Raw genomic sequence first — 26,901 nt, forward strand, 5'->3', positions numbered from 1 at the left:
CCTTCTTTTTGTCATACTAATTGCTTAGAATGAAACAAGTCATTGCTAAGATAGAAACAGTGATCTATGCTTAAAAGGATGCAAAAAGAACTACTGCAAAAATCTGGGATGAGCTAGAAAGGGACTGTAGTGCTCAAATTCATTCTACCTGAAGTACTGTGGTACCTGGTGGTACCAACACAGGTTGTCCATCAACAAAAACCTCTATCAGGTTGCTGGCTGCAGTAGCTGTTGTGCGCACTATGGGAAACGGAAATAAAATAAACAGAATTTACTTATTGCTCAAAGTTACATTAAATATTTCTAATTCATTGATACTAGGTAGCAATACACTTTAACAATGTAATGGGTAAATAGTTCAAACTCATACTGTAGCTCCCCTCTGCCCAAAAACCCTTCACCTTCATTTATATTTATGTTGTCAGTCATCTTGATACAGACATTTCACAATTATCAGTGTCTTCATAACAAGTCAACTGAAATGCAACATGCTACTGATTTAGTCTATCATAGTATAGGTAGTCCCCAAGTTACAAACAAGACCTACTATTTCCAACTTTTTTTAACATAGCCAACCAATGGAATCCTGGATCCTGATCTGACCGTTCCATTTTGTTTCAAACATTAAAGATGTATAGCTATTCAGATAATTCCCATGATCAGCCTCATGGTTGTTAAGGCAATACCGGTGAATCACTAACACAGTAATGAAAGTTACATTTCTAAAAAACCAGCGGAGCATGAGGTTTATTACACACAAGCTCTAGGAAAAGGGTCAACTCACCACATCCCTGAGCAGAGTAAGTGGCACCTGCCAAGGCCTTGCGAACAGCAGGAAGGCGTAACATGATGCTGAAAATAAATGTATATATTTAGCTCCAAGATGAGATTCAGGAAGCTCTCGAAGAAGATATCATCAAACATTCTCATCATTATTTAGGTGCATTGGCTTTCTTGCCTTCATGTCATACATGCAATGTTTAGCTCTGGCATTATTATTTCACCTTTCCGTCACTTTGTACCACCATATTCACAGAATATTTCATAAAATGATCCTATCTATTTTTTGAAGAAGAAATTCTGTTGTCACCCCTTTCAAGACATGTTTACCATGGCATTTTATATTGATTTACTGCTCAGTGACTCCAGGAAGCACTATTACTACTTTAGGGTCTGCATTATTTAAACAAGATGCTAAACAAAATACAGTCTTTCTGGAAGGCCAATTTTAAGAATCACAATTTTAAGAATCCAAAAGGAACCGAAAGTGATAATAGTCCAGATTGTTCATGTACTATATTCTCTAGATTCCAGCCACTGACTACAATTTGCAACATTTACAAATTTACTTCATTTGCAGCTTGCAACATCATCTGTACCACTTTTCACTCTGCTATATTCCATAACTTTACATAATCACAAGTACTGTCAGGAATATTTAAGCAGATGAAATTAGATTTCATTATTTCTGTTGTCCCAAAAAGTTTTTTAAAAAAAGCTTTAAAATGCAGCATGATTTAGTCATAACAAGTGTTGGTAATGTATAAACATGTTAAGTAAAATACAGTAATAACAACAACAACAATAATAATAATAATAATAATAAACTTTATTTATACCCCATTCTATCTCCCGAAAGACTCAGGGCAGCTTACACCGGGACAAGCCCAAAACAGTATTACATCAATAAAAACAGTAACACAATAAAATTACAGTATAATAACACATCTTACAAAAGTTAAAATAACTTAAAACATAGATAGTAATCCCAATCAGTAGTCAAGCACCGTTGAATGTTGTACATGCTAAGATCTGCATGTCCCAGAAAGTTGGAAAAAATTCTTAGCAACATTTGTCATCTCACAAAAATAATGGCAAAAATATCAATGGCACATGCCCAAGGTGCTGCTTAGCATGAAATATTCCTTAGGAGTTACCACAGGAAACCAATATTCCAGATGAATAGCAAATATCTCAGAGATAGATTTCCTTGCCAGGGCAAAATACATAAGATATTACTGAAGTGGGGCTGAGTTTGACTTTTTGGTCTAATACCGTTATCCACTTTTGTGGGGATTTATAGGCACAGCTTCCTTGTGTAAGTGGGAAAACTGCAAATATCTCTAGAGGGAAATGGGACACCACCACTGTGGTCCCAGAAGGGAGGGGAGGAGGGGGGGAGGAAGAGGGGGAGGAGGAGGAGGATCTGGCCACAAATACTACTTCACTTTTCCTGCAGATCCCAGTTACATTTCCTCTTCCTGCATGCCATGTGCATCTTTTTTTAAACCTGGGCAAAGGAAGAGAGATATCGAGAACAGGAACATGCAATAACAGGAAGAGGGGTAGGCACCAGCCTCCTGACACCTGAAATGTTGCTTACCTAGCAGATTGCATCCTTCCTCCTTTTCCTATATACCGTTTGTCCCGTCCCCTGTCCCCACTTGCCACGGCAAAAGAAACTTCCATGGCCTGTAGGCGAAGGAAGATGAGCCACATCCACACAATGAATGAAGTTGTGCATAAGGCTGGCCCTTCATCATCCATGTTCTGAATGTCTTTTTTGTCCAAAGAAAGGCTACTGGGTGAAACAGAAACATGCAGCACACCTGTCTTCTGGACAGCTCTCCTGTTCACCTCCTCGGGATAAGGCTGCCATGTGAATAGCACAAGTTCATGAATAATCAAACCCTCAGGTGTGAAACCCACTGAAGTGGAGGAATTGTTGTAGAAACTGAGCATCCCTTATCTGGAATTCCAAAATTCTCCAAGATTGTGTATGTTGGTATTTGATATAGTAATACCTTTGCTTTTTTGTAGATTCCATATCCAGAATATTTCCATGCACAAAATGATTTTAAAATATGGTGCATAAAATTACCTTCGGGCTATGACTATAAGGAGCAAATCAAACCTAAATGAATATTATGTTTAGATTTGGACCTCATCTCCAAGGTATCTCATTATGAATATTCAAGTATTTTAAAATCTGGAAAAAAATTCAAAATATGGAACACTCCTGCTCCCAAACATTTCAGATAATGGATACCCAACCTGTGCAAAATATATTGCACAGTTATGATAACAGATGATGCTATGGAATGGTCTTCTGCCACATAAAACAAACAAATTAGTCTCTATGCAAGCCAATAAAGGAGCCTGACATTAAAATGGCAAAACTTGCAAGACAGTTTAAACTGCAATCCCAAACACACTTCTTAGAAGTAAGTCTGACTGAATTCACTGGAGTTTACATCTGAGTGTTTCATTAGTGGGCAGTAAACTGAGTCTTTCAAGGCAACCTGCAGCTGATCTGAGGTACTGCTTTCTGAAGAGGGAGAAAGACTTCAGAGACTCTCATTTTAAATCACTGAGCTCATCAAGAAATGAGATTTTTATCACCCAACACTTAATACACATCATGGGCTTCGACTTCAACACGGAGGTTTAATGAGAATTTAAAACATATTTGAAGACCAGTCTCTTCCAGTGGGAGTGACCCAGTCAACTATCAATCATGAGTTGTTTTTTCCAGTTTTTAAAATTATAAATTTTAAAAACCACACACAACTAACATTAACACAAAACATCCAGTAAATCTGTTTAACAATGGATCATATGTTTTATACATGTAATCTCCACATGCACCCACCACCCATGAGACATATATTCATCCATAATATTAATGATTCTTATATTGACCTCTTATTCAAAATGCTAGTGTATGATGATTTGGTTTTATTCCTTTCTTTTCATTAATCCCTTTTTACATTTTATTACACAAGTCGGTTTATTGCAAATTGGTGATTTGTACCAATCATCAATTTCGTAATCAAAATTTTATTTCCATTTTTTAAGTTATAATTAGTGTTATTTTTCATTTATACTCTGTTGCAACTATATGCCAATTCTGTATCTGTGTTTGGTGCAAGTTTTAAAAATATTTTTGTGTTTTTATCTACTCAATTTATTATATACTTTGAGTTTATATATTTTAGACTTTGGGTTGCTGTGAGTTTTCCGGGCTGTATGGCCATGTTCCAGAAGCATTCTCTCCTGACATTTCACCTGAACAGAGAAGGCACTGAAATCCACAAGCATGTGGACAATTTTAACATAAAGGAGGAAACCATGAAAATGAACAAAATCTGGCTACCAGTATTAAAAAAAAAAACTTTAAAATCAGGGCAGTAAATAAAGAGCAACACTCTGAAAACAGACAAGAAACAATCAGGGCCAGCTAATACCTCCCAACAAAGGATTCCCTCAGGCAGTAAACAGCCAAATCTTGAAGCCAAAAGGCTATTCAATGCTTATAATCAAGATCGCCAATTGGAACATTCACACCTGCCTCCAACAGACAGGAGTTATTTTTCCAACTCTGAACATTCCCCAAATATATAACCCCCACTTGCCTAGTTTCCAACATACCTCATAACCTCTGAGGATGCCTGCCATAGATGCAAGCGAAACATCAGGAGAGAATGCTTCCGGAACATGGCCATACAGCCCAGAAAACTCACAGCAACCCAGTGATTCCCATAAAAGCTTTTGACAATTCATTTTGGACTATGTTTTACCCTGCCTCAAGCCATCAGGAGACATGGGTAATAAATAAAATGTAGGATTGCATTTGAAACAAAATTTGAAAAATGGACAGTCTGTGCTTGTCCCTGAGCAGATCACGTAGTCTGCAGCCCCTCCCACTTCTCAGGAAAAAACATTGAGCAAGGAAAGAAAGCTGCAAACCAGAACATAGATAAAATAAGTAAGCAATAGAATTATAAATAAACAAATTACTAGAGAAGGCTTGAAGGAGGTTGTAATTTCCAACATACAGTAGAGTCTCACTTATTCAACATAAATGGACTGGCAGAACATGTTGGATAAGCAAAAATTTTGGATTATAAGGAGAGATGATCCAACATAAGGAGGGATGGAGCCCCTGGTGGCGTAGTGGGTTAAAGCCTTATGACTTGAAGGTTGGATTGCTGACCCTGAAGGCTGACAGGTTCGAATCTAACCCGGTGAGAGCGCGGATGAGCTCCCTCTATCAGCTCCAGCTCCATGCAGGGACATGAAAGAAGCTTCCCACAAGGATGGTAAAAACACCCGGGCGTCCCCTGGGCAACGTCCTTGCAGATGGCCAATTCTCTCACACCAGGAGCGACTTGCAGTTTCTCAAGTCGCTCCTGACACACACAAAAAATAAGGAGGGATTAAATGTCAAATTAAATTATAATTTTACAAATTATGCACCAAAACATTATGTTTTACAACAAGTCTGCCACTTGTTTGGGAGTGTAGCTGCACTTGTGTTGTTGGCCCGCTGCACCTTGCTGCCTAGAGAAACAGCTGTGGATCCGGGTGGGAGGCAGACAGAATGTTGGATAAATGAGACTCTAGAGTATAATGAAGATACGATTTTATCTAGATTTTAACTTTGTTAATCATATTTTAAATTTGTATTGTATGGTTTATATGTTGTAAGCCACCTTGGGCCCTCTTGTGGAGAAAGGCAGTCTAGAAATATCTTTGATAAATAAAGTAAAATAAATAATTATCCCAGATTATCTGGCAGTGGAAACTCATATAATCCAGTTCAACGCAGATAATCTTGGATCAGATCCTGGAATATAAGAACAGTGTAGAGGGGGGCTAAGTGGTGCTACTGTAATAATAATAATAATAATAATAATAATACAGTAGAGTCTCACTTATCCAACAAAAACGGGCCGGCAGAACTTCGGATAAGTGAATATGTTGGATAATAAGGAGGGATTAAGGAAAAGCCTATTAAACATCAAATTAGGTTATGGTTTTACAAATTAAGCACCAAAACATCATGTTATACAACAAATTTGACAGAAAAAGTAGTTCAATATGCAGTAATGCTATGTAGTAATTACTGTATTTACAAATTTAGCACCAAAATATCACGATGTTTTGAAAACATTGACTACAAAAATGCCTTGGATAATCCAGAACGTTGGATAAGTAAGTGTTGGATAAGTGAGACTCTACTGTACTTTATTTTTGTACCCCACCTCCATCTCCCCGAAGGGACTCGGGGCGGCTTACATGGGGCCAAGCCCGGATAAAACAGCCAACAAAATAAATTAAAATGACTGTACCCCAGTCATTGGCACAATTTTTACACCTCGCAGGTCTTGGCCTCCTATTCACAATTGTCTTGCATTAGTACTCTTTCTTCCTATTGATAGTAACACTCCTGATGCACCCAGGAAACGTGGATCCCCCAGGAAACCTGCTACGCCCCTTCAATTCAGGCAGCAACAAGAGGGCGGACTCAACCACTGAAGGGGTGGCGGGGGGGGGGGGGGGATTGAGCATCCCTTGGCCTAAGTGGGATATACCACCTGTGACAAGGGCGGGGGGAGGAGTCCTTTCCAACTATGGCTACGACGCTTGAGGGAGACAGGCGGACGACCCCAGTCAAGGGCGTTGCGTTGCTCGATAAAGAGGGGAGAGAGGCAGCAGTGTTGTGGAGCCCAGCCCGCCCGGAAGCCCTTCTCCCTCGCATTACCTCCTCCTCAGGCGGGGGCCGCACTGGCCCCAAGGACCCAAAACAAAACCTCCTCACGAAGGTCTCCGCTCCGCTCCGGTAATATGGCGGCGGCTTCGGCAATTTCCGCGACGACTTCGGCAATCTCCGGCTCCTACAACGTCACATCCGGGGGGCATGTCAAGGAGACACTCTCGGTGCCCTCAAAGGGAGGCGTGGCCTCGAAGGTTGTCTCAGAACTCGGCTCTCTTTCGCTGCCTCCGCCGCGGAAGGATACGTCACGCTCGGTGTGTATATAAACGCCGCAGGAAAGAGGCGCGGCCTTTTCGGGCGGCGGCGGCAACGTGTTTGCTCTCTCTCTATCTGTCGCCATGGGATTCGGGGACTTGAAATCTCCAGCTGGCCTCCAGCTCCTCAACAGCTTCTTAGCGGACAAGAGCTACATCGAGGGGTGAGCAGGCCGCCTTCCGCCTCTCGTCCGTTTTGAGGGAGCCTTTTGAGCGAGGCCTCATGGCGCCACTTTACCCGCCATGGCTCAAGGCTATGACATCCGGGCATCTAGGTTGGGGTGGCCCCGCCAATCTTTGGCCCTTTCCACACTGCCCTATAGCCCAGGATATGATCCCAGGTTATCTGTTTTAAAGTGGATTGTGTGAGACCCCTTCCACACAGCTGAATAAAATCCCACCGTTTCTACTTTGAACTGGGATATATGGCAGTGTATACTGATATAAGACAGGGCCCTTCTACGCAGCCATATAACCCAGAATACCAAGGCAGGAAATCCCACATTATCTGCTTTGAACTGGAATATATGGAACTCAGATAACCCAGTTCAAAGATATTGTGGGATTTCCTGCCTTGATATCCTGGGTTATATGGCTGTGTGGAAGGACCCTGAGTCCGGTTTAAAGCAGATAATGTGGGATTTTATTCAGATGTGTGGAAGGGGCTAAGGATACAGTAAGGCTCCTTCTACATTGCCATATAAACCAGATTATCAAAGTAGATAATACACATTATCTGCTTTGTATTTGTGGGCCCTTCCACACAGCCCTATATCCCAGAATATCAAGGCAGAAAATCCCACATTTTCTGCTTTGAACTAGTTTAAAGGTGTTATTTTCTGTTTAATTGTGCAGCCCTTACTTTGAAAGTAGTTGTTCTACTTCAGAAACTTTGTTTTTCTGGCTGCCACAAACTACCTTCCATTTGTTGAGATTCTACTATGAGATATTGAAAAACTATCACCAAATAAACGGCACTCCATGCAGTCATGCCGGCCACATGACCTTGGAGGTGTCTACAGACAACGCCAGCTCTTCGGCTTAGAAATGGAGATGAGCACCAACCCCCAGAGTCAGACATGACTGGACTTAACATCAGGGGAAACCTTTACCTTTATCATGAAATGTGCTGCAAATGTCCCACCAAAACAAAGTTTTTGCAGTTTAATAATCTTTTTCCATGTTTTTATGATAGAGCCAATTAGGAACAAAAATCATCTCACAAGATGCAATAATTGCCTCCTCTGATTTACATCCAGTACCTTCTGTTGCTTAGGCTGCAAAAATAAGATAAAAGGTGTGAGTTTTTTTGTTTTGTGTTTTTGGTTAGGAGCGACTTGAGAAACTGCAAGTGTCAGAGAATTGGCTGTCTGCAAGGGCATTGCCCAGGGGACGCCCGGATGTTTGATGTTTAACCATCCTGTGGGAGGCTTCTCACATGGGGAGCTGGAGCTGACAGAGGGAGCTCATCTGCGCTATCACTGGATTTGAACCTCCAAGCTTTTGGTCAGCAGTCCTGCCAGTACAAGGGTTTAACCCATTGAACCACCAGGGGCTCAGAAGGCAGTGGGAATAGAGGAAGGCCACATTACCTTCAGTCAAGAAAATCTTGAGTCTGCAAGAACTGAAGAGGGCTGTTAATGAGAAGGTGACTTCGTAACTCCACATTACTAGGGTCTCCATATGTCAAAGTCACCTTTACAGCAGTTAAGAGACCCATATTAAACTACTCATGATATGTGTAGCCCAGATTTTCTTTCCTGGGTTTGCCTAAAACATTTGTTCATGATCACGTTTGTAGTGTCTGTTTCACCCATAGAAAGCAGTGGATAATTTTTTTTTTCACATACATCCTTATCACCTTCATTGCTGATTAAAATCCATCTGTCTATTGAAACACAAATTGGGAAAGCTACTTTAGATTGTAGCTTCCAGATCCCCCAAATGCCCTGACTAGGAAATTCTGGAAACAGAAACGCTATGTAAAATGATTTTTGTTCCTAGGTTATGAATGTTATTTCCTAATTGGTTCTATCAAAACATGGGGAAAGTTTATAAAACTGCAAAAACGTTGGGGTTTTTTGGGGGACATCCTGCAGCACATTTTGCTGTAGTTTTTCAATGAATATATCATTGAGTCTCAACCAATTCAGTATAGTTTGTGGCAGCCAAAAAATGAAGTTTCTGGAGTATAACTCCTTTCAAAGTACCGCACAGTTAAACAGGAAGTAACACTTCTAAACCAAGAGCAAGATTTTTTTAAAAAAAAATGTTACATAGTGTAATCCAAAAAACAAAACAAACCAGATGATCTAAAGCATGTATGAAAAATACAGAAGACCAGTAATTTGGAAGTACTTCAGAAGGAATAATGCTTTTACCTTGGGTTTAGGTCTGGAGGACTGGGGGTGTTGTACTCCATATCACCTCTAGGCAGGCTGGCACCAATCTTCAGGCATGGTGTGCACTTCCTCACCCAGAACAAAATTGTGCCTTGTTACAGAGCTTAATTTTTTTTAATTTGAATCGCTTTATGGTGTTTAGAAATACAGAAGATTCTTTGAGAAAGGCCCAAAGACTTATTTACACTATCATTGTATCATACCTCTAGTGTGCCTCTTGAAACATCAAGAAATGTAGTTGCTATTTGGATAAAAGATTGAATGATTTGCTGGGATGAGTTTTAATGTATACAAATAAGGTCAGTTGTCATGCTAAATAAAAATGATACTGAAGTACATTTGTTCTCTTGTAGATATGTCCCATCCCAGGCAGATGTTGCAGTCTTTGAAGCAGTTGGTGTTTCTCCTCCCGCTGAGCTTTTCCATGCCCTCCGGTGGTACAATCATATTAAATCGTATGAAAAACAAAAGGGAAGGTAGGACTAATTTGGTAGACTGGTTTTCTTTACATTTCTATGTTTTCTATGTTTGTTCTGTTTTTAATATGTTCCAGACCACACAAAAACCCTCCATAGATTTTACCAAATTTAAATAATTGTCTAGATAGAATTAAGACACAACTGTATCAACAACAGGTGATAATGTGAAGCAAAAAAGGGTCCCATTTAATTAAAGGCATTGTTTTAAAAAATCAATTTGCAATCTCATAAATACAATACCAAGTAAACAGTAACATTTCAACACTGTTAAGTTTATGATGTTTCATGAGATGCAGCCAGCACTCCACATTTGTGAGTTTATGATTTTGGTGGATTTGATTATTCCCAGACTTGATTAAAATAATCTCTAAGAATTTCTAAGTTCTAGAATGTGACTGTGTGGTCAATGTTGACCAGAATCATGCTAGATGACCTAAGGATTTCTAGAACGGTATTATTTTAAGTAAAAAGAGGGTTCTTTTATTTGTAATTTTCCTACTCTGCAAATGTGGATGTAAGCATGTGATACATATTTTCCATGTATGCACAATTTCTGTGTATTCATGTGTGTAAAATTTTACAACAAGAATCCCATACAATTTCGGCATTCTAAATAAGGGTCCAATAAATTTGAAGACATAGAAAGGCGTAGTTCGTATTTACTACCACATTTTAAATACATCTACAAAACATACTATCCGGTTAAGAGATCTTCTAAATGTGCATTCTTGTGTGCCAAATGTGGTCCTGCTCCTAGAAACGGGTGAATGTCCATTGAGTACCAGGGTCTGGACTGAAAATGAACCTATGGTAAAAACAATGGTATTTAAACTGGAAATGGGTTTACTACATCACCTCCCCTATGAAGCCTCCAAACCCCTTTGGGCGAGGAGGAGTGAATGGAAAGCAGCCTCAATTGGACTGTCCGCATCCCTTTTGCTCCATTTGGGATTCAAAATGACACGAGAATCCCTGAAGCAAAAGTTGTGGGACATTGCCATGGGAAAGCTTAGAGCCTGCTCAAATTCACCATGTGCCCCCAGAGTCTTCAGCTTGCCATACAAAGAGCCATTTAAGACATGTGAATACCTAAAAATTCTTATAGATTTAATATCACAGACTCTTTACAAAGGTGAGATTAAACATAATTCCCTCAGAGCTGCTAGGAAGCAGATTGTCTGGAACACCTTACACCACAAGACTATGCCCCTGTGAAGGAAATGAAGTAGAAACTATAGAACACATTTTAATAAATTGCCGCTATTACACAGTGCAACATAGCCAACTTTTATATCCAATTTTGTCCCGCATGACCAGCCATCCCATGCAGGGGATCATTAGTTATCCACAGGGTGACCCTCATAGTGGCAAAATTCCTCGCAGTGGCAAACCTCGGATAGGGGTATTAACTAGATTGAAACTAGATTAATTTTGGACAATGAGATGGGATAATTTTTGACGACTGCTTCTTCACTTATGGGTCTATGGACCATAATAAGTTGTTGTTCTATCAAGTAAAATCATGTTTTTGCCAACTGAGAGCTGGTGGAAGAGCAGACCTCTATTTTATGTGAGTGCTATGCCTTCTCTGGACTTGCCCTTTTGTTTCTGTATGGGACAAAAGGGACCAATTATGCTGGTTTGGTCAATGTTCCAATCACAACATGTTCTACATCTATTATAAATAGATATTAAAAATTAAAACTAAGGTGGCTGTCAGGCTTTTCTGTAGAGAGGATTGTGACAGCCATTATATTCTTTTTTCAAATTCCTTTTAAAAATGAAGGCTATTTGTGGAAACTGAAGTTATTCTAAAGAAAAGTAGTTCACATACAGGACCCTTCCACCCAGCCATATAACCCAGAACATCAAGGCAGAAAATCCCACAATATCTGCTTTGAACTGGGTTATCTGAGTCCACATTGCCATATAATCAAGCTCAAAGCAGATAATGTGGGATTTTATTCAGCTGGGTAGAAGGGGCCACAGTGTCTCTTCTCTGTATTTAACATTGTAAAGGTAGTTCTTTTTTATGTTCTTAAACAATAAGCAGAATACTGCAGTGGCTAAGTGTTCACCTCTGCTCAGCTACTGTTAACTATGCTCGAAAATAATTACATGGCTTTATAATGAACTTGGTGTTGTATTCTAGTTTGTGCTTTAAGGCACCAGGTGGAGCTATTCCTTTGTTTGTATCATTTGAATGTAAAAGCTCATTACTAGCACTAGACAATTGCATTTTTGAAGTTTCTAATGAAACCCCAAACTTGTGCTAAGCCATTCAGTCACATTCAGTTGTGGGAACTTATGGAGAGCAATTAGTTCGGCATAAGATTTTGAAACTTTTCTAAAATGTATTTCAACTAATTTAAATTGTCTATGCATGCATGTTTGGGTTTTCAAACTATCAAGAAGGAAATTGAAGAAAAATATATTTTGCACCCCACTCAAGGAGCTCAGCAAGCAAATGACTGTCGTTCCAAGAACCTTTGATATAAGGGATCCCTGCTTGCAAATGGTGGTTGGGCTGGGTTTTGGAGAACCAAACCCTTGTCCTCTTTGAGTTGTGATTTTTTTTTTCGGGTTGAGAGAAGGCCAGTCACTCTCAAACTGACCTACTTCAAAGAGTTATTCAGAGGAAAGTGGGAAAGGTGAGAATCTTGTACACCATTTTGAGGCCACTGGAGAGTCAGAGATATCTTCATGTTACCAATAAATGTAATCCAAATCACATGGCTACCTTATTCTTTATCTATCTGACACTTGCATGTTGTACTCTTATCAATTACAATGATATTATTACTGACAAGCTCATGATAAAATATATCTGGTCAGCATTAAAGGTGCTACAAGATTCTTCATTTTCCTCCTCTCTTCCCTGTATATCAATGGGTAGAATTTAAGGCTAGAACTCCACATTTCCTTTTAGCTTTTTTTCTGTTTGTGTTAGTGCCTTGCCAAACTACAAACCCCCAGGGTTCCATAGCATTGAGCCATGGCAGTTGAAGTCAATTGGCATTACTTTTTCAATGCAGATCCACCTTCAGATTCAAATTCCCACTCAGATGTGAAGCTATCTGTCAACCCACATTACTGTCAGAGCGTGCGGTTTGGATAAACACACATGCAGCGGAAGATCAACGAAGAATCACTGGCACCAATAAAGAGGCTGAAGCCTGTTTGGCTATCTACAAAAGATTTACTAACAAACGGTTAACTCTCAAGACGATATATACAGACAAAGTGCAGAGAGCAGAGGGCAGAGAGCAGAGCGATAACACAAGGAGCTATTTATAACCACCTCTGCTGTCTGATACAATACACAGTTAACTCTTTACACACCTGCATAGTGGACAGCAGACAGTGCATGATGCAATCTCCAGCTCACATTGCATCACTATAACAACTCTTAAATACTTAAACAACTCTATATACAATCATTCCCACTTCAACAATTACCTCACAAGGCTCTTCTGATAATAAAGCAGGAAGGCATGATTTTGAGCTACTTTTGAGTAAATACAAGATGCAAATGAAAAAAATGAACATACTTTTATGTTTTATGACAGACCAGTTATTAAAAATTGATAGTAATGGTATTATTATTCATAATTGTTATATATGTCAGCATAGAAATTGGTATTGCATAGTTAAACATTTTGCTGTAGGCCTGATCTGTTAAATGTCATACATAGACATGGTAGAATAGCCTCTTTGCACTTTAGACCAGGAACTAATCTCATTGATCTGTTCCTTGATGCTAATGATTCCCTTCCAAAAGGAAAAGCTGCATAACAGGCAAAGGTTGATCTAGAATCTTTCCCTCCTAATGCACTACTTATTCATTTGTAGCGTGCCGTTACATTTTTAGACAAGCTGAAGTCTGGAGCTGTGCACTCTCCTCCCTTCCTTCCTGTCTGTTTCACTTGAAATGTATGCCTTGTCCCCGGTGTTTATGCATATAGCAGGGAGCCTGCTGGGCTGCAGGTGCCTTCGCAACTGGTATCTGGTAACTTTCCTCTGAAAAGTCAGCATAGTTAAGTGGCATCTCTTGTTAATTGACTGGCAAAACTGCGATTGCTCTCTTGCAATTTAGCTGTGGAGTGTATGTGATTAGTAGGAGGGCCCTATAAATAATGAAGTACTGTCTTTTCTCTAGCCTTCCTGGAGTGAAGAAACCTTTGGGGAGATACGGCCCCGCAGATGTTGAAGACACAACTGGTGCCGCTGGAGACAACAAAGACGACGATGACATTGATCTCTTTGGTTCTGATGAAGAGGAGGTACCCCAAATCTGTTTCCTGTTAACTTTTGCTTGCAGAGATTATGCATATAGCAACATAAGCTTAATTAAATGGTATGGTAGAACATGTTCTACTCCACACTGTGTTTCGAAATGGGATTGTTTGGAGAGACAGGGTTTGTAGTAATAAATTTCAAGAGCAGCCTGCGCTTTCTTCAAAACCTTCATTGGTGACATGATGAACAAAACCAAATCACCATCTTTCGGCTGAAATTGTGATGATTTGTTTTTTTCTGAATGATCTAGTTGGTTAAGCTCTGTACAGAAGTTGTTGCTTTGTATTATTTTAATATATTCTATATCTTACCCTACAGGAAAGTGAAGAAGCAAAAAGATTAAGAGAGGAGCGACTTGCTCAGTATGAATCAAAGAAATCCAAAAGTATGTTAATCTGCTCTTTGGTGGTCTTTAAATTTACTCACTTTGAAATGTAATTATTTACTGCATTATGAATCAAATTTGCCGCTCACATTACTGCTGTATAATACGACTGCTGCTAGTATATATTAGAAGTATCATCTGGAGTCTTAATAAATCTGAAGTTTAAAGCCCTGGTTTTGACCAGTATTACTTATTGGCAGTGATATCAAAGTAGTAGAACATAATGTTTAGAAACTAATTTCATGTTTTGCTGCTAATGGTGAAATACCAACTTCTGATTGTAATTCTTGCAGGATTCCACAGCTACTGGCCTGCAACTGTTCAGTATTGTAGCAATTGCAGTATTCCAGCTGTGGGAGATTAGCAGTTACACCTATATGATTCTCCTTTCAAATGGGGAGATAATTGACGTGTAACGGACAAGAGCCTCTCTTGCATTTTTTTTCTTTTCATAGTCTAGAATAGGGGTGTCAAACTCATTTTCATCTAGGGCCACATCAACCTTATGGTTGCCTTCAAAGGACTGTTGGATCCATTGATGGAGAATCCATGATTACAAAAGGGCAACTATAATTTTTCTTTTTTTAAAAAAATGGTGGTAATTTCTCTAGTTTTTATCCAGTTTGAGTCCCAAGACATTATTGGGAAAATGTTAAAAGATATTTTGAAGTCAGACATATCTGCAAGCCCTATATCTAAATTCAAACCCTGCTATCCTGACTAAATAGAGCAAACAGGAGCCTTCCAGATGTTACAGTATTCCAACTCCCATCAGCTCTAGTCATAATGTGTAATGATGAGCAGAGGAATACAAGAATTGCAGTTCGGCATCTGGCAGGCCATATACAGTGGCACGGTGAGCCAAATTTGTCTCGCAGGCCTTGAGTTTGACACGTGTGGTGTAGTAAAATAGAAAATTTAAGACAGGTTCGTGGTTAAAGGAGACTTAAGCATTAATTCTAGTGGGCTGCACTACTAATGTCCTAAAATATGGCCTGCATTTAGATGCTTTTTTTGGAATCCACGTGGAAAATTTCAGCAATATATTTTCATTGTGTTCCTAGTTTTTATTGGGATACTCTGTCCTGTTTTCAGTGAGCTGTTTTTTTTTTTTTTTTCCCTAGAGCCAGCGCTCATTGCCAAGTCATCCCTTTTGTTGGATGTGAAGCCATGGGATGATGAGACAGACATGGCCAAATTGGAAGAGTGTGTCAGAAGCATCCAGGCTGATGGCTTGGTTTGGGGATCCTGTAAGTATTGGACTGGTGCTGGACGTATCGTAGTTTAGGGACGGAGCACAAATTACTTTTCAGTTGAAGTCTCACAAACGTGATGGAGATACTTTGTCTCCAATTCACAAAACTGTGGAACTTGTTTTAGCCATTCCTGTGAATAGAGGAAATCACTACATTCATCTGCACTGAGTTTAGCTGAGAGTTGTGTTTTGATAGAGTTCTATTGACACTGGAATGAATCGCAGAATCTAGCAGAATACGGCCATACAGCCTGGAAACCACAACATCCCAGTGATTCCAGCCGTGAAAGCCTTCAACAATACATTAAGTTATAAATGCCAGTGTTGGTTCTTCTTAGACATTTTCAAAGAAAAAAGGCAGCAAATACCAGGAAGGCGGTAGGGGCAGGAGGGCTTTGCACAGTAATAAAAAGGCTATGAATGTTTTTCCAATGATTTCCTTTAAATTATCTCTTATTTTGTTCCAGTGAGGGCAATTAAAACATGCACACCTTGTCCCACCTATAGAGAGATGAAAGCAGGGATAGATCTGCTGCCTCTGACTCTTGTGGCAGGCAGCAGAACCCTCATCCACTCATAGTGGGCATGATATTACAAAAATATAGGAAGAGCGGGACACCACTTCTAATCGTTTTTCTATTTCTTTCAAGCCAAACTGGTTCCAGTTGGTTATGGAATCAAGAAGCTTCAAATTCAATGTGTGGTTGAAGACGATAAAGTTGGAACTGACATGTTGGAAGAGAGGATTACAGCTTTTGAAGACTATGTACAATCAATGGACGTAGCTGCTTTCAACAAAATTTAAGTCGTCACATCCAGAATAAAATTGCTGAAACAGTCAAGCATGTTAATGTTTTCTTTTTCCACAAATTGCAATTTCAAAACTCTTACTGACTTAAAGGCACTTATACTCTCTTCTCTGAAACTAGTTTTCAACCTTAAGGTGCATATGTTAATAGGAAAGCACTTTATTGTAGTTGTAAAATAATATTTTGTTACAAGAAACCGCTATTACTACTGCCTCATCAATGCCTATCCTAACTCACCATTAGTGGCTAATAATGCAGTCTTAACTCAGCATCTCATGTGCTAATGGTGAGGCAATTCATTTTCCAAGAATCTGATACTAAGTAAGGGAATTCCCAGAGTTCTGAGTATGAGCCTGCTCTCTTCCATTGCAAAAATAGGCAGTCCCAAAGCAAGAGCATCCTTCAGTCAACCAGACATACATCTGGCACTGGTGAAACGACAATTGGGCTCATCTATGTCGGTTTGCAGCTGATGAATGATATTTCTTCCCCACTGGATTTGTACGTGAGGAGATAGATCCTCATGATTAACAGACTGGGGGCTTCAAAATCAGAAGGATCCACAATTTTGCTCTTCCCATTCCACCTCGGATTGCTCTGTTAATAGTATGCTTGCTGCTGTTGTCTTAGACTCGCACAATATATTTTGAAAGATGATGCCTCCTTGCACAGCCTATGGGCTACCTAATGAATGAGAACGAATGAGAAGCAGCTCAGCTTGTTGCTGGCTTGAAATGCTTTCTCCTTGGTGTGATAGTTAAAACCAGTGGAATGATGAGGTATGCTAGAATTGAGGAAATTCAACACTTCAGTCTCAGTTATGACTAAGCTGTATGCCTCAGAGGTATTGAGATATTACAGCTTTTGTTTTATTTTTTTGGTAAGGGGTTCACCATGGTTTGGACAAACTTCATCCTACAGTGACATTTGGATGATGAATCCTATTCTGCATATCAAAACTATATACAGGTAGCCTACAAGTTATGAACAAAATAGGTCTGTAGGTTTAAGTTGCATTTCTGTGTAAGTTGGAACAGGTACATTTTTGAAGTGGAACTCATAATAAAAGCTTTGGATAGTATAGGGAAGGGGTAACTGCCCTGTGGTGTTTGTTTTGCTATCTGTGCCCATGTTCAGAAGATTTCACTTCACTTTCTGTCCCTGTGATCATTAGTTTTTGAAAAAAAACATGGCTTCCCATGGTTCCCAATCTTTTTTTTTTTTTTTTTTTTAACCAGGAACCACTCTTCAACCTTAGTACCAAAAGGATTACAGATAATAGTCAACTTTAGATTCAGTTTGGTTATTTGGGGTGCTGAATCAGAAAATTGCATTTGATAGACCACATCAGCTCTAGTTTTTGATACAGGACATATGCCATCCAGTAGTCGCCATCTGCTCACCCATAGAAAACCATGTTTAATAATAGAGCGGATGTGGCCTATCGAATGCAATGGTCAGCTCTGCGGAAAGGAGCAGAAATTGAAATAAAAGGGAAGGAGGTCTGCGGACCAGATTTCGTTCTTGGCCAAAGGACAAATGGACACTAATTGTATGTATCATTTTCTCTGACATAATAGTTCTTTTTTAAAAACAAAAAGCAAATGGACAGGAAGGATGTGAATAAGAACCATAGCCATCTTCCTACATGTTAAAGTCCACAGCCATTTCCTCTCCCCATGACTGCTGCTCAGTGTCCTAGTATTATGTAAAAGCATTGCTTTTACTTACCAGTATTTGCAAGGTCATACCTAGACTAAATGCAAGCTTTGCATGAGTGTCTGGGGACGATAACAACATTTGTGTGGGTAGATGGGAAGTGCATGACCATGTTTGTCTGGGTCCAGAAGTATGTGTCCATCCTGTGTTAAAGAAGACTCCAAAGTCTGTTTGCCCTTCAGAGAGAACAAGATTTGTTGCTAACAGCTTTCCCCACTAGGAATGCAAGCTCATCAAGCTGTTTGTTTTTAAATTGCTGTAACTGAATGAGGCTATAAGAAACTCTTGAGTAAATACGTCTACAGAGCTCCTTCCCAGCTGCTTTGAAAACAGAATGAAGCATCAGCAGTAAATAATAAACATCTCCATATGGTCAGAACACAGGCTTTACAGTCCAACCTTTTTGCTTATCCAAATTTCTAGCTCTCCGTCTTGTAACAATAGGTTGAACCCAATTGTCTCTGAGGTGTGGAAAATGCCTTCCATTTGAAAGAGATGAGTGTTGCAACCGTGCCATCTTTCATGTTGTCATGGTCCCTGCTTATGTCCACCTGGCTATCTGGGATATCTTTGCTTGAAAGGGTAAAAACGGGGTAATCTGCAAAAGTTGTAATATTTCTACTACTTCATTATTATCTTGTCAGTTCAACTCAGTACCAAATAAGTAAACTTACTGCATGTCCCTCCATCAGATATTTTTAAAATAATAAGGCACTTGGTTAAAACTAGTTATATCCTATGGAGAGTTCATATTTTTTTGTTTTGTTTCTAAATAATAGGAAGCCCCCGTGGTGCAGCAGGTTAAACCATTGAGCTGCTGAACTTGCTGACCAAAAGGTCAGCGGTTCGAATCCGGTGAGCGCGGTGAGTTCCCACTATTAGCCCCAGCTTCTGCCAACCTAGCAGTACGAAAACATGCAAAAGTGAGTAGATCAATAGGTACCGCTACTGCAGGAAGGTAACGGCACTCCATGCAGTCATGCCAGCCACATGACCTTGGAAGTGTCTACGGACAATGCCGGCTCTTTGACTTAGAAATTGAGATGAGCATCAACCCCCAGAGTCGGACACGACTGGACATTAAGTCAGGGGAAAACCTTTACCTACCTTTACCTAATGTATAAGGTCACAAGTTATCTCATGAAAAACTTTCTTATCTGAATCTGGCTTTGAATTATTGCCATAGTTTGTAAGCTGCTCTGAATCTCCCTTTGGGAGTGAGAAGGGCGGGGTATAAGTGTAAGTGCAGTAAATAAAATAGTAATAAATAATGTTGGCTAATACTTCTGTCTCTCCTTGATGTTGATTGCAGGGGAGAGTGTAAGGAACTGAATGTATGCCCTCCTATCATTTGCAAATTGAAATCCTAAAATCTTTCCTTTCTTCACACATCAAACACACTCCCTTTGAAGGAATTGCCACTGAGAACTCTAGATTTAAAAAACAGATGCATCGTCTTTTCAATTCTATTCATCCTCTGCTTTTGGGCACTTTCCTTGTTGCCAGTTTTTTCTTAACATTATTGCCTGACCTGTTTTTATAGCAATTGACCAGTTCAGAACAAAGGAAAGACACTTTCCTGCCACACTGGCCAAGGTATTTTGGGAGGAATGGCAGCCCAAAAATAAACTTTTCCAAATTCAGCCTAGATAGAAGAATTCTGCGAAATTGTAACTTAAATCCAATTACACTATGTAACACAATTTTTGTTCCTGGGTTATAAATATCATTTCCTAATTGGTTCTACCATTAAAAAACATTAAAAAAATTATTAAACTGTGAAAATTTTGTGTTTGTGGGACATCCTGCAGCATATTTTGCTCTAGTTTTTCAATGAGTATCTCATCAAGTCTCAACTAATTCAACATAGTTTGTGGCAACCATAAAAACCAAGTTTCTGGAGTATAATAACTACTTTCAAAGTAAGTACCACACAATTAAACAGAAAAGAATATTTTCTAATCATGAACAGCATTGTCTTCAAATTTTGTTACATAGTGTTATTCCCAACTAGAGACCTATGGAATCCATAGAGATCTAATAAATCTACATTTATGTACGTTGCATTTTTAATGGGTTTACTATAATTTGGACTAACAACAGGATTTAATTCCCAGTGTATGTCTGTTTAGGAAATTAGCTGAACTTTAAAGTCTTTAGTTTTAAACAGTACAGTAAGTTGTGTTCTGTCCTTTAACAATTTTAATTGGAAATTCATAATTCTCAGCAAGGCTGAAGCTGCTGCAAACATTTCAGGGTCTTTCTGGAGGGGACAATCATTTGAAGGAATGAGGATATCCTCCTTGGAAAAGGTGCTGACTTGAGACAAATGGAAGAGCAGGTGCAAGGCAGACACGTCTACTTCAGCAGTTTCTTTTTCTCAGGCAGCAATAAACACTTTCTCAAGCACTGGCTAGGGGAAAATGGAAAGGAAATATTCTAGCCATCTGCTAAACAGCCCTGTTGCATAAACTTTGGAGATCAGTATAGCAGAAAGGCATAAAACAAGTGACTGTGTGGAAATGACAAAAATTACTTTCCAGCTCCTAGCCAAAAGTGTCAGAAATTTTCTTATTATAACAGGACAAGGGGAGGATGAGGGAAACAAACCTCTCTGAATAGAGCTCCTCAAACTGTTGCCCTCTAGATCAGTGGTCCTCAACCTGTGGACCCCCAAGTGTTTTGTCCTACAATTCACAGAAATCCCAGCCAGTTACCCAGCTGTTAGGATTTCTGGGAGTTGAAGGCCAAAACATCTGGGGACCCACAGGTTGAGAACCACTGCTCTAGATGTTCTAGGGAAGGTTGAGGTTGCTGAATAAATCTGGAGGGCATCAGGCAGTCTCTCTGCGCAACGTGGTGCTGAATAGGGGAGGAGGAGGAGCCGTGATCAGCTTTCACGTGGTCCTGTAACAGACAAAAATACGTGACAGCTGAGCCCTTATCGTTATGACCATCCAGCCAAGCTGAACAAACCGGATTGGCCGAAGGGGACCGACCACTCCCAATTCCATATTCCATGGAATGTTTAATACTATTTACAAGAATACATGCTTCAAATCAAATGGGACTTCAACACCCATCGTCTGTCATCACTGACTGGGTTGGCTGAGATCAATGGAGAGATACAGGTTTTACATAGCCACCATGACTAGTAACTATTTATTGATCTTCTATGAACCATGACTAGTAAAGGTAAAGATTCTCCCCAGACATGAAGTCTAGTAGTGTCCAACTCTGGGGGTTGGTACTCATATCTAAGTCGAAGAGTTGTCTGTAAACACCTCCAAGGTCATGTGGCCAGCATGACTGCATGGAGCGCTGTTGCCTTCCCGCCGGAGCAGTACCTATTGATCTACTCACATTTGCATGTTTTTGAACTGCTATTAAAACATAATAGTAATATGCTGTTGGGAAATTTAAATTGCCTTCTTTGTTTTGTACTGAACTGTGCCATGCTTTTTTACTTATTTCTTGCCATGTATCATGGAAACATGGTGAACTGTGAACCAAACTAGGAAAAGCTTTGAGCCTAAATAAATAAACATAAAACCATAGAATAATAATGCCAGAATAATTTGATCACATCTGGAATAAATTATGGAAACAGATACTCCTCTTGTATTATCTCCAAATCATAGTAGCTGACCCAAGAGGGTGATTAATTAAGAAAAGTGGCAGAGGGCTTGGACATGAGGAATTTCATCCAGTTCCCAAATAATATGTTAGAGAACAATCAACATACTGTGTTTCTCAACCTTGGGTATTTCAGCTGTTTTGGATTTCAGTTCCCAGTAAGGTAAAGGTTTTCCTCTGACGTTAAGTCCAGTCATGTCTGACTCTGGGGGTTGGTGCTCATCTCCATTTCTAAGCCGAAGAGCCGGCGTGTCCGTAGATGCCTCCAAGGTCATGTCATCATGGCTGCATGGAGCACTGTTACCTTCCTGTTGGAGCAGTACCTATTGATCTACCCATATTTGTATGTTTTTGAACTGCTAGGTTGGTAGAAGCTGGGACTAATAGTGTGAACTCACCACGCTCCCCGGATTCGAACCGCTGATCAAGTTCAGCAAGTTCAGCAGCTCAGCCAGTTTAACCTGCTGTGCCACCAAACGCTCCTAGTTCCCAGTAGTCCAAGCCAATATGGGCAGTTGTCATTTCGGAACATCTTGGGCCTGGGATGAGGAAGATTATGGATCTCAGTTCATTTTGGACTGAGGGTGGGGTGTCTTTGATAAACTGTATCCCATTATTACACATTTTAATTAATTCAGATGGCAAAAAGATGCATTTCAAATTACCAACAGTGCATTTTGTAACAAGTTAGTTAGATGAACCCTACTTAGTGAGGGAGCTAATCCTGCTCCTGAGATAATGTAATCGTTGTATTCTCAGTTCCCAACAATAAGTCTGGTGTGTATTTGGCTTTTGCAAAAACAGTGCTTGCAGGCATTAAAGCCAGCTGTTTTATGGTCATCCACAGGCCACACACACTTGCAAAAACAAATGTGGATCAAACTACGGCACTAGAGTGTGTTTTCCAAGGTTTTAAATTTAAGCTCTAAATGGAGCTGATGTAATTTTTTTCTCTTAAGAAAAACAAAGGTATGAAGGGAAACCAAGTACCAAGCTAAATGTGACATCCACAGTAATTGTGTCTAAACATGGAATTAATAAAGGTAAAGGTTTCCCCTGACGTTAAGTCCAGTCGTGACCTACTCTGGAGGTTGGTGCTTATCTCCATTTCTAAGCCGAAGAGCCGACGTGGTCCAAAGACACCTCCAAGGTCACGTGGCCGGCATGACTGCATGGAGCGCCATTAATTATTACTATTACTATTATATTCATTTATATCCTGATTGATCTCTCCAAAAAGAGACCCAAAGAGACTGACGATACTAAAAACCATACAATATAAAACATAGCAATTACCCTATCTTATGTGGGGTTTATTTATAGTAGAAAGTAGATTTGGGTGAGAAGTGGAGTTTCAGACAATGTGACATAACTTAGAGCCTTTCCACATAGAATATCAAGGCAGATAATCCACAATATCTGCTTTGAACTGGGTTATTTGAATCCACACTCATATAATTCAGTTCAATTTTATACAGCTGTGTGGAAGGGGCCTGAAACTTCAAATGTGTCACAGGATCAAAGCAAGACCTTAGGGCAGGGGTCCCCAAACTAAGGCCTGGGGGCCGGATGCGGGTTGGGCTAAATGACCCAAGGGGTCTCTTCTTCTTTTCTCTTACAACCCTTATTATTATTATTATTATTATTATTATTAACATTGAGGCTGGGTGGCCATCTGTCAGGGATGCTTTGCTTGTGCTTATGGTGCACAGAGGCAGAAGGGGGTTGGACTCAATGGCCCAAGAGGTCTCTTCCAACCCTCTTTATTATTATTATTATTATTATTATTATTATTATTATTATTATCATTGATTCTGGGTGGCCATCTGTCAGGGGTGCTTTGCTTGTGCTTCGGTGCCCAAAGGCAAAGGGGGATTGGACTCAATGGCCCAAAGGGTCTCTTCCAACCCTCTTATTTATTGTTGTTGTTGTTGTTGTTATTATTATTATTTATTGCTCGGTGGCCAACTATAGTCCGGCCCCACAATGATGCGAAGGATCGTGAACTGGCCCCCTGTTTAAAAAGTTTGGGGACCCCTGCCTTAGGTTATATGTTTCTAGGCCAAATGTTAAATCATTGAATCATTAGAAGAGAACTAAACAGCAAGCCAAACTGCTGCAACAGAACTAAACATGGAGAAAGCCTAACCCCACACAAAACAGATCCCTTGAGGGAATTAACTATAAACTATATGCTATGAATCAATTGATTCCATGGCAAAGGACTCAAAATCAAGTAGATCACAAGATTATTTAAGTAAGTATGGGTTAGTCTATACTCACTTCAAAATCTGGAACCAGTCTAGTGCATAAATGGCCAGACACATTCAACCAAATATGTTGCACTGCCACATTGATGTCCAGCTAGCCAGTGGCTCTCAACCTGTGGGTCCTTAGATGTTTTGGCCTTCAACTGATAAATTGGCTGGGATTTCTGGGAGTTGTAGGCCACAACACCTGGGGACCCACAGGTTGAGAACCACTGAGCTAGATGGAGATCATATTGAACTGTCATTTCACCCTCTATGTCACCACTGCCACTCCCAGGGAATCACGTAAGTCATTGCAAACTCCTGGCCATCATTAGTGGTCCTTTTTGACATTGGTAGAGTTGTCCACACAACCAGCAAGAAGGAGGGAGTCAATCTTTTCTTGATAGTAAGTAGTAAGAACATCAGCCCTGGCCTTGTCTTTCTCAGCTGCAGAGTATGCCTGTCCTGTTTGGCACAAGTCTGCCCATGCAAAGCAGGTGGACATAGCACTGAACGAAACATGTAGAATAATCACAGGATGCCTTAAACCTACACCTGTTGATAAACTCTATAAGCTAGCTGGCATTGCCCCCCTGACGTGCGACGGGAAGTTGCTGCTAACTGTGAGAGAAAAAAGGTTGAACATTGTGAAAGCCACCCACTGCATGACTATCACCCTCCTCCCACCAGACTCAAATCAAGGAAAGACTTCATGAGAACCACCACTCCTCTTGATGTCCCCCCAGCAACAGCAAGGGTGTCCCTCTGGGCAGCTAAACCAGGAAATCCCAACTGGATGGCCCCCCATGAGGGACTGCCTCCAGGGGCAAACCAAGAATGGGCAACTTGGAAGTCCCTAAACAGACTGAGAAGCAGATCAAAAGATAACCTGGCAAGGTGGCACTACCTGGAGGAATCTTCCACCTTGTGTGACTGTGGAGCTGAACAAACAACTCCTCATATGTATGCTTGCCCACAACGCCCTGCCTCATGCACGGAGGAGGAGTTGTTTAAAACTACGGACAATGCGATTGCTGTTGCCCGCTTTTGGTCCAAAACTATTTAGCTGTTTGTGATTCCTTTATTTTATCACTTTTAAACTTATTTATTATGCAATGCTTTTGACACGAAATAAATAAAATCTTTTCTTGATGAGCCCAGGGAACAAATGATTGTTCCCTGGGCTCATCAAGATTGATCTGGAGAGGTGGAATGCTCCAGAGTTTGCTGGAAATTGCAGAGTAGACTTTGTCTGGGTAAAATTGGATTAACCCATTAAAAAAACCCTAAAAAACAAAACACACAATACTCACAAGAAGTTGGCAAATGTGTAACAGTCAGCAGTGGATTTGAGTTGAGTCCAAATTTTCCTGCTCATGCAGACTTGTTTTGTATTATGTGAATGAAAAATTGGACACATCTATCTAAATAAAAATGTAATGTCTGTCCGTTAGGGACAACATATCTCCCAAATTATTTCACCAATGGCTATGAAATTTGGACACAACATAGCATTCGACCTGGCAAGTGTTTTAAGCCTACTCTCACAAACCTAACCCACCAGAGAAAGGTAAAAACAAACCGCAAAGCAACAGCCAATCATTCACCTTCTCCCTTAGCAACTGTCGTAACAGATGGCCCCTCCCCTTAGCAATGGCGCAAGCAACAGCCAAGCAGTCTCCACCCTTTAGCAACTGATGTGGATAGGGCTGCACAGCGTGAGGGGAATGGATTCCTCGAGTCTTTTTCCCTCATGAAGGCCTCTCCCGACAGAGAGAGAAGGCCTTCAGCCGCTTATGCAGAAAAGGAAAGGGAAAAGGAATAGGAAGAGGCCTGAGGCTGTAAGGAATGGTGGGAGTTGAAGTCCAAGACATCTGGAGGGAGGGCCCAAGTTGGACAAGGTCTGTAAGAGAGAGAACAGTCTGCTAATGCCCAGAGGTACCCTGGTACCCGCCTCTTTTCCTCCCTCCTCCCTCCCTCCAAGGATGTTGCCCAGGGAACGCCCGGATGTTTTACCTAACCAGACTGGACCACAGCAATGTGTGACCGGGTATGGCTAGTAGAACAATAAAAATTGAGCAGTAGGGGGCCGCAGTGGTGCAACAGGCTAAATCGCTGAGCTGCTGAACTTGCTGACCAGAAGGTTGGCAGTTCAAATCTGCGGGATGGGGTGAGCTCCCATTGTTTGCCCCAGCTTCTGCCAACCTAGCAGTTCGAAAACATTCTAATGTGAATAGATCAATAGGTATTGCCTCGGTGAGAAGGTAAATGGCACTCCATGCAGTGATGCCGGACATGACCAGAAGGTGTCTATGGACAATACAGGCTCTTTGGCTTAGAAATGGAGATGAGCACCACCTCTCAGAGCCAGAAGGGGAAGGCTTTACCTTTATCTGTGTTTCGTTGATTCTAGGCATTGAATGTTTGCCTTTGTGTTTGTGCATGCTGGAATCCACCCTGAATTCCCTTGGGGAGATAGGGCGGAATACAAATAAATTATTATTATTATTATTACTACGATTTCCAACCGCTAGATGCAACTCAGCACTTTACCTCCAGCCCTGGCCCTATAATCTGCTTTTTGCACAAACCCATGCTCAGCGCTTTCTAATTTCTGGCCTTGCCAACCTTATTCCTGGCTCTGGTTATTGATGTTTGCTTTGTTTCATATTAATATTGTTTTTATACTCTGCTGTTTTTAATTGTTTAATTATATGGTTATATGTTGTTATGTTTTTAAATGTGTTTTTAGTTGTAAACTCTGTTGCTTCTGGGCTTGGTCCTGCTATAAGCCAGCCCAAATTCTTTTCGGGAGATGGGAGCAGGATATAAAAATAAAGTTATAATTATTG

At 40.4% G+C, this 26,901-nt stretch overlaps 2 protein-coding genes and 2 non-coding genes across 5 annotated transcripts in view; 3 read left to right on the forward strand and 1 right to left on the reverse strand.

Annotated features, from left to right (window-relative positions):
- The window catches only part of ndufs1 (NADH:ubiquinone oxidoreductase core subunit S1), a 32,361-nt gene extending 25,660 nt beyond the window's left edge, over positions 1-6,701 (reverse strand). For both annotated transcript variants that reach the window (XM_008114939.3, XM_062962363.1), the window contains exons 1-3: positions 6,548-6,701; positions 785-852; positions 149-240 (exon numbers count right to left, since the gene is read on the reverse strand). In XM_008114939.3, the coding sequence (XP_008113146.1) occupies positions 149-240; positions 785-848 (156 nt within the window). In that variant the 5' untranslated portion in view covers positions 849-852; positions 6,548-6,701. The remainder of the gene's footprint in view (positions 1-148; positions 241-784; positions 853-6,547) is intronic.
- Positions 6,702-6,816: 115 nt separating this feature from the next.
- eef1b2 (eukaryotic translation elongation factor 1 beta 2) lies at positions 6,817-16,475 on the forward strand. Its single transcript, XM_003223533.4, has 6 exons — positions 6,817-6,977; positions 9,569-9,691; positions 13,854-13,977; positions 14,312-14,378; positions 15,503-15,628; positions 16,284-16,475. The coding sequence occupies exons 1-6, from the start codon at positions 6,898-6,900 to the stop codon at positions 16,436-16,438; spliced, it is 675 nt and encodes a 224-aa protein (XP_003223581.1). The 5' UTR covers positions 6,817-6,897; the 3' UTR covers positions 16,439-16,475.
- On the forward strand, positions 14,165-14,242 carry LOC134295785 (small nucleolar RNA SNORD51). Its single transcript, XR_010002391.1, has one exon. It is a non-coding gene; the product is annotated as a small nucleolar RNA SNORD51 (small nucleolar RNA).
- LOC134295796 (small nucleolar RNA SNORA41) lies at positions 14,674-14,803 on the forward strand. The gene has a single exon (XR_010002402.1). It is a non-coding gene; the product is annotated as a small nucleolar RNA SNORA41 (small nucleolar RNA).
- Positions 16,476-26,901: the final 10,426 nt, after the last annotated feature.

This window comes from Anolis carolinensis, chromosome 1 (assembly GCF_035594765.1).
Source record: "Anolis carolinensis isolate JA03-04 chromosome 1, rAnoCar3.1.pri, whole genome shotgun sequence".
Classification (NCBI taxonomy): domain Eukaryota; kingdom Metazoa; phylum Chordata; class Lepidosauria; order Squamata; family Dactyloidae; genus Anolis; species Anolis carolinensis.

Bases quoted from the DNA above. Each gene is read 5' to 3' on its own strand.
- eef1b2 (XM_003223533.4), top strand. From the start codon at position 6,898: ATGGGATTCGGGGACTTGAAATCTCCAGCTGGCCTCCAGCTCCTCAAC. The intron at 6,978-9,568 runs GTGAGCAGGCCG...GTTCTCTTGTAG, and splicing joins GACAAGAGCTACATCGAGGG to ATATGTCCCATCCCAGGCAG. The intron at 9,692-13,853 runs GTAGGACTAATT...TCTTTTCTCTAG, and splicing joins TATGAAAAACAAAAGGGAAG to CCTTCCTGGAGTGAAGAAAC.